This window comes from Crocodylus porosus, unplaced genomic scaffold (genome assembly GCF_001723895.1).
Source record: "Crocodylus porosus isolate Cpor-Errol unplaced genomic scaffold, CroPor_comp1, whole genome shotgun sequence".
NCBI lineage: Eukaryota > Metazoa > Chordata > Crocodylia > Crocodylidae > Crocodylus > Crocodylus porosus.
Genome location: NW_017728949.1, coordinates 44,594,035 through 44,603,308, shown reverse-complemented (window position 1 = coordinate 44,603,308; position 9,274 = coordinate 44,594,035). Strand labels below are relative to the sequence as shown.

At 42.0% G+C, this 9,274-nt stretch overlaps 1 protein-coding gene across 3 annotated transcripts in view; it reads left to right on the top strand.

Moving 5' to 3' along the window:
- The window catches only part of LOC109323187 (collagen alpha-1(XXVIII) chain-like), a 54,741-nt gene extending 45,467 nt beyond the window's left edge, over positions 1-9,274 (top strand). Inside the window, exons 29-36 of one of the 3 annotated variants that reach the window (XM_019554641.1) lie at positions 2,760-2,795; positions 3,443-3,479; positions 4,066-4,269; positions 5,178-5,422; positions 5,956-6,043; positions 6,134-6,232; positions 8,066-8,254; positions 8,763-9,274. In XM_019554641.1, coding sequence (XP_019410186.1) covers positions 2,760-2,795; positions 3,443-3,479; positions 4,066-4,269; positions 5,178-5,422; positions 5,956-6,043; positions 6,134-6,232; positions 8,066-8,254; positions 8,763-8,770 — 906 coding nt within the window. In that variant the 3' untranslated portion in view covers positions 8,771-9,274. Of the gene's footprint in view, positions 1-2,759; positions 2,796-3,442; positions 3,480-3,711; positions 4,270-5,177; positions 5,423-5,955; positions 6,044-6,133; positions 6,233-8,065; positions 8,255-8,762 lie in introns of all 3 variants that reach the window. The other 2 variants (XM_019554638.1, XM_019554639.1) reach the window with 2 other exon arrangements.

The window sequence follows — 9,274 nt, the reverse complement described above, 5'->3', positions numbered from 1 at the left end:
GCCACCCTGTTACCGGCACCCCCGGGCCTGGCACGCTCTTGTGCTACTCCTCAGCCCGTTGCCCCACTCTGGGGCCTATTGCCCACCTCTGGGCTTCCCCGCCCCTCTCAGGGCCTCTCCCGCGCTTCTAGCGCCTCTCAGGGTCTCTGCCGCGCTCTCCGCAGCCATTGCCCCCTTTCTGGGCCTACACCACGCTCTTCGACTGCATCCTCCGCCCCTCTGGGGCCTTGCCCTCTCTGGGGCCTATACCGTGCTCCTTGCACTTGGGGATCAGGTGGCCGCAGCCGTGTCTGGCCCCTTGACCCTTCTCTGGGTCTTTTGCCCCACTGGGCAAAACACCGCCTTTACGGGCTGGGGTCCGAAACCCCGCACACCGTGCTTCTCCAGCGCAAACAGTTATGCCCTGCTGGGCACCGGGAACCCCCAAGCTGCTGGGGAGCTCCCGTGAGGCCTCCTCACACCCCTACAGCCTCACCCGGTCCACCGGTGTAACTGTAACACAAGCCAAGCCCAGACGGCTGTAACAAAAACCAACAAAGAGCCTTCCCGCTCGTAATGCAAGCTCCCAGCCCCCAGCAGGGCTGTCACCCTACCTCCTTTCAGGGATCTCTCCTCCCTAGCATCATTGCGGCTAGTCAGCAAGGTAAGGCTGCAATCACCAACTCTGGCCACTCAGCTCAGCCACAAAGCTCCTGCTCCTGCTCCTGCTCCTGCTCCGGGCTGTTTATAAAGGCCCGGCCCTGCCCCCTTCTGGCCACCTGACCGGCTGGTTGCCATAGCAACCCATAGCTGCACTGCCCTGTTGATTGGGAGCTCGGTTCCTTTTACTTCCATGGCACAGGACACCTTGGTGCTCCTGTGACAGGGCACTACACCAGAGCGCCAGGAGTTTTCAAAGATGCATGCCAGGGGCTGAGCTATGATGCTCGCCAGCTCCTTGAGTACCCTGGTGTGTAGATTGTCAGGGCCAGGTGACTTGAAGGTATCCAGCTTCTCAAGGTGTTCCTTCACGAGGTCAGCATTAATGGAGGGCAGGGGATCTCCATCACCCAGAACCTCCCTGTCCCAGAGCGGGCATGGGTGTCCCATGGGACTGATGAAAGACCGATGCAAAGTACTCATTTAATACATTGGCTTTTTCCTGGGCGTCAGTATTTAGCCAGTATTTAGGGAGCTTTGCTTGAGTCCCAGCATTTCACACTCATTGCCTCATATTATCTGCATGTGAACACCAGATGGAACTCTTGTGATACTGGGGTTCCTGCAGTTGTTCCTATTTCTGAGAACTGAAGCTTCAAAGGTAGGAAAGAATTCACATGAGTCCTGCCTTTCCTGAGCTTTGGGGTCTCTATAGCAAACTGATCATTCGTCTTACTAGACTGACCACAGGTAGAAAGGCCTAGAAAGATGTATATATGTTATGTTTGGTTGAATTCTAACAGGTGTAACAAAGGAAGTGGATACCCCAGCCTGCTAGAGGAAGTGGGGACTTCTGTCTGCCACTGCACTACCAGCCCAGCTTCACGGCTGCTACTCTTTTTCTGATCCTCTAAATTAATACCCAGGGCTGCTGCCCCAGTTGCCCCACCTTAGTTACACTATGGGGTTCTAATATTATAAGATCTATACAGTAGGGGTGTATTGATAAAGATATTTTGAGCTGATAGAAATGGCCAATTATTAATGAACCATATCGGCTGATACTGATCTGACTGCTGATATGCAGCGTGGCAACTTGGAAAACAGTGTCTGGCTGGTACATCTGTTTGGGGTGAAGGGTTATGGGGGAGGAAGGGGTGTGGGGGTGCAGATTGAGGCTGGGGTGGGGTGGGGCAGGGTGTGGGACAGAGCCACAAGTAGCTCACCCCGGAAGTGCTGCTCCCAGCTCTGCATGCACCCTGGGGGAAGTATGGGGGGGCATGTGCCCCCTGGATCTGTAGATAAGGCGAGGGCGGGCTGCTGCTGAGGCCTGAGGCAGGGGTGGCACCAGTGTCTTCTCAGCAGGTGCTGGACTGGGGCTGCATTTGGGGCTGGGGGCTACAAGTCGGCTATAACCACCCCAGAATTCACCGTAGTCCCTCCTCCGAGCACTGTCACCACCCACCCTGAGCACAGCCCTGGCCCAGCTCCTGCTGGGGAGAGCCCAGTGCCACCCCTGGCCCCAGACCACAGGTGCAGCCTGCCCTCACCTCGCACAGAGACCCAGGGGGGTGCACGCCCCTCATGCCTCCCCTGGGGGTATGCACAGCAGTGGAAGCTGCCCCCTCCTTCCTGTGGCCCCTGGATGAGCCACTCAGGGCTCCATCCTGCTCTCTGGCCCTGCTGGACAGCACCTGCCCCAACCCCAGCCCCACTCCTCCCTCACTGTGGGGGCCTCAATTTACTCCCTGACATACCCCTTCCTTTTCCCTGCCCCCTCATCTCCAACAGACTTGTCAACCAGATGCTGCTCTCCAAACAGCCAGGCTGGCTGCATGCACGTGGTTGCAGTGCGCATGCACATGGGATACATTATTGGCCACATCAGGCAAAAAAGCCAATTGTTGGTAATGTCAATTTTCCTTTTATCAGTGCTGGTATAATATGGACCAATACAATATAAGTGCACCTCTAAACTACACGTATACACTGTGTAGTAAAAGTTTTCTTATTAACTAAATATTAATAATATAATATTGTGTTGAATGGAACAATGTCTTGAATTACAATAATAGCTATTAATTAAATGTTAATACCTAAATAACTGTTCATCACTGCAGGGCAAAACAGGACCTAAGGGAGAGCAAGGCCTATCAGTAAGCATATCTTGTTATTAATCCATTAATGCAAAATGCAAATGAAATACAACACGTTTTGATTTGGTCTGTGCATCACAAGTACATTTTTATTGGAAATGTTTCTGGACTAAGTTCTGGACTAAAAATGTAATGTAATGAATTTATATTCTGCTTGTGTTTTTAGAGTTTTTTAAAAGTGCTCTTTTATCTATCTTTGCCAGTAATAAGTGGCTTAATTCTCCTAGAGAGAGAGCAAAGAGTAGTTACCTTTGTTTCAAAATACTTGGAGAACTCAAAAGATTATAAGAGTACTTTTTAATGGCAGAGACAAACTGGAAAATTAGAGGCTGGAATGTGAATAGTTTTGACTGAAGTTACACTCCTTGTTTAGAACTGAAAAAAATGCAGGATTTTAAGATAGTGCCAGTGTTTAAAATATTCCATATGAATAGGTTACTCACTGAGTCAATAACTATGAAGGCCCTTGGTAGTAGCCTTAGTACAAATGTAAGGATTGATCTTCTGCATTTGAAAGTTAGGTACCTACACATTTTCAAAAATCTTACTATGAATGGACAATGTACATTATGAATGAAATAGATGTGGTAGTAACTATGTTAGTAAGAGAACAATAATGCAACATTTAATTGTCTTTTCTAACCTAGAGAGAAGATATAATTAAACTAATTAAAGAGATATGTGGTAAGTGTTCAATAAATCTTATATTTTAGATCCTTTTCCTCCCCATTTAAAAAAGTAGAATATAATGTGATTGGGGATTGGTTGGTGTACAGCACCACTTTAATCCCAAAGCAGATTATGAAATGCAGTATAAAACTATACCGGCATATAGTAATTATGCACTATGAAAAATAAAACCAAGTATATTAATAAAACAACTAATTGTAATCTACTTGTTATTTTTTCTCTGCAGGCTGTGGTATTAAATGCAAGGAAATACCTATGGAGCTTATATTTGTTATTGACAGCTCTGAAAGTGTAGGACCAGAAAATTTTGAGATAATCAAAGACTTTGTCACTGCTTTAGTAGACAGAGTAACTGTAGGTAGAAATGCTACCAGAATTGGTCTTGTGCTCTACAGTTTAGAAGTTCGGCTAGAATTTGGACTTAACAGGTATACAACTCAACAGGATGTGAAGCAAGCAATTAGGAAAATGGTGTACATGGGTGAAGGCACATACACAGGAACTGCTATACGCAAAACAACCCAAGAAGGATTTTTTGGGGCTCGAACTGGTGTTCGAAAAGTAGCTATTGTCCTTACAGATGGCCAAGCAGACAAGAGAGAAGCTATTAAACTAGATATTGCTGTTCGAGAAGCTCATGCAGCCAACATTGAAATGTATGCAATAGGAATTGTAAATACTTCAGACCCAACACAAGTTGAATTCTTGCGAGAACTAAATCTGATTGCATCAGATCCTGACAGAGAACATATGTATCTCATTGATGACTTTAATACTCTTCCAGGTGTGTACCTTTTTTTCTAGAAATGTCACATATTTCTAAATTAATACCAGACCCATTTAGACCATCCCACGTAAAGAAAGGTTTTGCTTTTGTTTCTGTATAAACCTTCAGAGATCTTGACCTAGATTCAGGCTGTACCTAGTACTTTCTGAGAGAAAAGCCTTTCTTCCATACGTAATTTTTGTGGCAGCCACTTTTTAAACCTTGTCAGGGAGTGGTTTGCCCCCAGCCCAAAGGAGCCTAAACACTGCTCTTAAAATCCTGTAAGCTGCCCATAACTCATTGAGGTCATTCTAAAAGTTGGAAATAATGGGAACAGCAGAATGCTACAGCCACATCTTCTGTCCTTGGCCATGCTGCTGTTTGGGGTCTTGGAGGATATCTTGACCTGAAACATTAGTTCCATGGAATCAAGGGATCCACCTAAATATAAATTCCCAAGTAGGCAGTTAAGCCAGCTTTCTAACTGATTATCACCATCAGTGCAATGCAAAGCTGCCAGAAAAGGGGCCAGAATCTGATCCCATTGGGTCAGACACCTTGAGCTAAAACATAGTTACTTACACTTTTACTTAGCTGGAATTCTTTACATGAGTAAGAAATATTTGGCCTATTATTAGATACAAACTAAAGAAGAGCTGACTTTATGAGGTTGAAAGGCTGGAATAAGTATGGCTGGTTGTTTAATTTGTTTGGGCTAGGGCGTGCCATGTACACTGGAATGCATATAAGAGAGCTTTTAAGGGCTGGCAAATTTGTATTAAATAAAAACTCACAGTCTGAGGAGCTGTGAGGTTTTTGTTTAGTTTTTTTTGGGGGGGGGAAGGGGAGTTGTGTATATAAATGATCCAAAATTATTGGCACTTATATAATCTAATTTCTAGCATTTAATTATGTCTTTTTTTAAGCTTTGGAGTCCAAGTTAGTAAACCAGTTTTGTGAAGATGAACATGGTGCCTTAATATATAATCGTATTGGAAATGGTGCAAGCATAAGCGGACCATCTATTCATTCAGTGTCTTCTAGTTCTTCACTTTACTTACTTCACAACAAAAATGATGCTAATGGACAGTGGGTTTCTTCAGAGAGACATGTAACAGCTATGATAGAAAACTCCATGAATCTTGGCAAGCTTTCTCAACCATTAGTTCCGGTAAAAAAAATTACTATAACCAAATGTTCGCATATACCTCTGCTTCTACACGATGAAGTATAGCATGTTTCCTACTTCCTATTACTGACTAACCAACCAGAATTGACCTGTTAACTCACTGAGAGTTCCTGGAGCTACATATGAGGAATATGAGGTCTGACACAGCATGCATGCAGTTAGCTAAGTCTGCCTGGAGAAACAAAGATTATCAGAGTTTTAAATATAATAACATTTGTGCTGTAATATAAGGCATAAGATATCAATGTGCAGTTACACCCCAAAAAGTAACTCTAAAAAGTGTAATTTCTACTCACTGATCCTATATTACATATTTTCAGTTTACTGAGGATAGAGTTTGGTTACAGCCAGCACCAAAAACCTAGTCTGGGGAGAGAAGAAAACTGAGGTTTAAAGTAGTAGTGGAAGGAATGCATTAGAGATCCCATAAAAGATTAAGAGCCCATCTTATTTTGAGGGGCATATTTAATCTCCAAGAACTTGAAAATGAAAGAAAATCAAACATTTTCTTCCAGACCAAAAAGCCACTGGTGGTAGTTTATGAAGACTCTGAAGAAGATTCTGAGGTTGAGCAGCCATTCTCCCCCTCAGTGAACACCAAAGGTATTTTCACTATTATTTTGTTTCTTATTATTTGATCTCTTAGTTTAGGCCAGAGAAAAAATAATGTCTCTCCTTTTATTTCACCTACAGTAATGGTATCAGCATTACCATCTTTCTCATCCTCTTCACCACTTCTGCCGTCAGACCAAGTGCTGTCATCATCTCTTTCACCTTCCTCTGTGGTGCCAGGTTACATATTATATCTGACTTTCCATTTTGATTCCTTAAATAGAAAGTTACCTTTAATAAAGATCATAAATCAGAGACAGTCTTTTGGGATTAGTCAGTTTCCTAGGTTGTAGCAATCCTGTGGTGTGAAGGGACCACAGAATTGTATAATGGATTCAGTCCTATTGCTTCCCCAACATATTCATCTAACATGTCCTGCCTTGCACAACTGGTAAGTCCTGCTACCTCCTCTATGATGGGAACAGGAAGAGTAGAGGCTGTGATCGGAAATAAGATAAAATGGAGCTCACAGTGGCTCCATACGGAGTTGAATGCTGGCAGCTCAGGTAGAAGGCACACCAGCTAGAGGCAAGCCAACTAGAAGAGATACTGCCTTTGTTCATAGAAAGGTCAGAGGGAGTTAAACTATGGAGGCAAGAGGCCTCACTAAATAGAGAAGGGAAAGGGAAGGGACTTGAAACAAGAAAGACAAATATGGCTTCTCTTGGGAGAACAAAAAAGGATTGATTTTATGCTCATTTGAAGAAATAATAAAGTCAGTCACTGATTGCTGCAGATTAATTCAATCTTTGAATGTAGTTTTTAATTGCTTAAGGCAGGGGTGGCCAATCTGTGGCACACATGTGGCATGGACAGCTCGTGTGTGGTATGCAGCAGACCAGGGCTGGGACAGGGAACACAGTGGTAGAAAATGCAGGAAGCAAAAAACAGAGCAACAGATTGGGCAGAGAAAAGGGACCACAGAGGCACTCAGGGAGGGTGTGGGGCCAATTTGTGGCATGTTTGCCAAAAGGCTGGATCTCACTGGCCTAAGGAATTCTCATCTGCATAGCATCCAAAAACTGTCAGGTGCCACACAAAAAAGAGCACTACTCTTAGGAATGTAAATGTGTCCCTGATAGAAGATATGTTTTCTGGCATATTCTGGCAGGAGCTAGTACCTTGAGGCTTCAGATGCAAGAAATACACAACTTGCACCTGATAGATAATATATCAATTTAATGTTACAGTACTTGAAAGGGCATCTTTATATGACTGACTAGATTAGGGTCGTACGTCCTAGAGTGCATGCTCATAGGAGATCTCATTCTTATTCAGCATTCCTTGGTATGTGATTACCAAATATTGATTAGATATGCAGTGTACACATCTTACAAAAACAAGTATTATTTTTTTGTTCTTAAATCCATTGGGATCCCAAGGGAGGTGGTGCTCTCCCCTACCTTGGGGGTCTTTAAGATGAGGTTGGATAGATATCTGGCTGGGGTAATATGATCCCAGCACTTGTTCTTGCCCAGGGCAGGGGGTCGGACTTGATGATCTGTTCAGGTCTCTTCCGACCCTAGAAACTACGAAACTATGAATGCTTGTGTTTCCAATGCCACAGCAATTGATATAGTATCAGAACATAGGTTATCTATGAATATAAACTAAGGGTATTAGAAGCTCTTACATACTTTGAATATGTAAGAATACTGTGTATTATTCCTTTAGCTACCAATCTTTTTTCTCTCTTGGCTGCTGCTAACAGTGCTTACAATTCACTTCCATTATCAGACTGTCTCCGTGCTCTGTAGTACATAACCAGCATGAATAAACACTAACTTAGCTCAATATAATTTTCTGATATTTGAAGCTGCTTGAATTATTCAGGTCAAATAATTATTTATTAAATGAGGTATTAGGTCCCATTTTTAAGTAATTTTTCAAATTTGAGGAAAAATCTTTAGACAGTACAACTAAACCTTAAACTTCTCTGTCAGGCTGGCAGCAGTGAAACGGATTTTAGAGGATGAAAACACTGAGAAGTTTTATTTATTTATTTATTTTTAGAAAATACTCTGGATCCACGATGTAAATTAAGATTAGATCAAGGGTCATGTCGTATGTATATAATAAAATGGTACTATGATAAGCAAGCCAATGCCTGTGCTCAGTTTTGGTATGGTGGCTGTGATGGAAATGCCAATCGCTTCGATAGTGAAGATGACTGTAAAGAGGCCTGTGTATTTTTTGCAGGAGGTAAGATTTCACAAGTCTTTCTACATGAAAATTTAATGGCTTACATGATTCCCTAATAGACTTAGTTATCAGGTGTCTTGTATTTCATTAAAAAATACAGAAGTTACAGAACATTTTTAACATTTTAAAGTTACATATTCAAAAGTTACCAAAATTATTTGTAAAAATGCCAAAATTAAGATTGCCTGTACAACAGCACTTTTTATTCTCATCCACATGAAGTATTATATAATCTTTGATTATATGACAACAAAACTTTTTTCTGTAAAATCAAAATTCAGAGGTACATAGACTGAACATTTTTTAGGAGGGGTATTATATTTTCATTACAGTAAGAATATAGATCTGTTCAGCACTTTGAATAATATGAGCTGATCTTTGATTGGGGTCCCTAAGCATTAATGTTAAATAATAATACTGGTAGGTAATTTTAAGTTGTACTTAAGTAATATTTTATTTTTGGAGATAAATCTTTGACCAGCAACATGCACTTTCTTCTTTGTTACAGAAATCTGACATTTTGTATAGATTCTACAATGAAGATGACTTCATTTGGGTTTTTTAGCAAAAATTTTACATAAATGCTATTTTTACATTTTAAATATGATATTGGAATTATGGCCAAATACTACTCAGGGGTTATCAGATCCATATTACCCACATCTGTCAACTACCTACATGAGAACCTGAAAGAGGAGAACAGTTATTTGAGAGGATGTGGAACATGCTATTCTTGGATGGTTTCCCAGTTTTACCATCAACTTGTTCTGTGACCTTGGGCAAGTCACATAGCTCCTATGGGAATCATTCTAACCATCTGTAAAATAGAACAACAGTTATTCCTTCCTTGCAGATGTTGAGGGCATAAATGCTCTATGGTTGTATAAGTGACATTACTTGCAAAGATTCATAAAAAGCATACAAAACATAATATGTAAAGACCTCCACCATCTCTTAAGATACAAGATGAATCTAGGTAAGAATGTCTACAGATGCATATGTAAATTATTTTAACAGAAA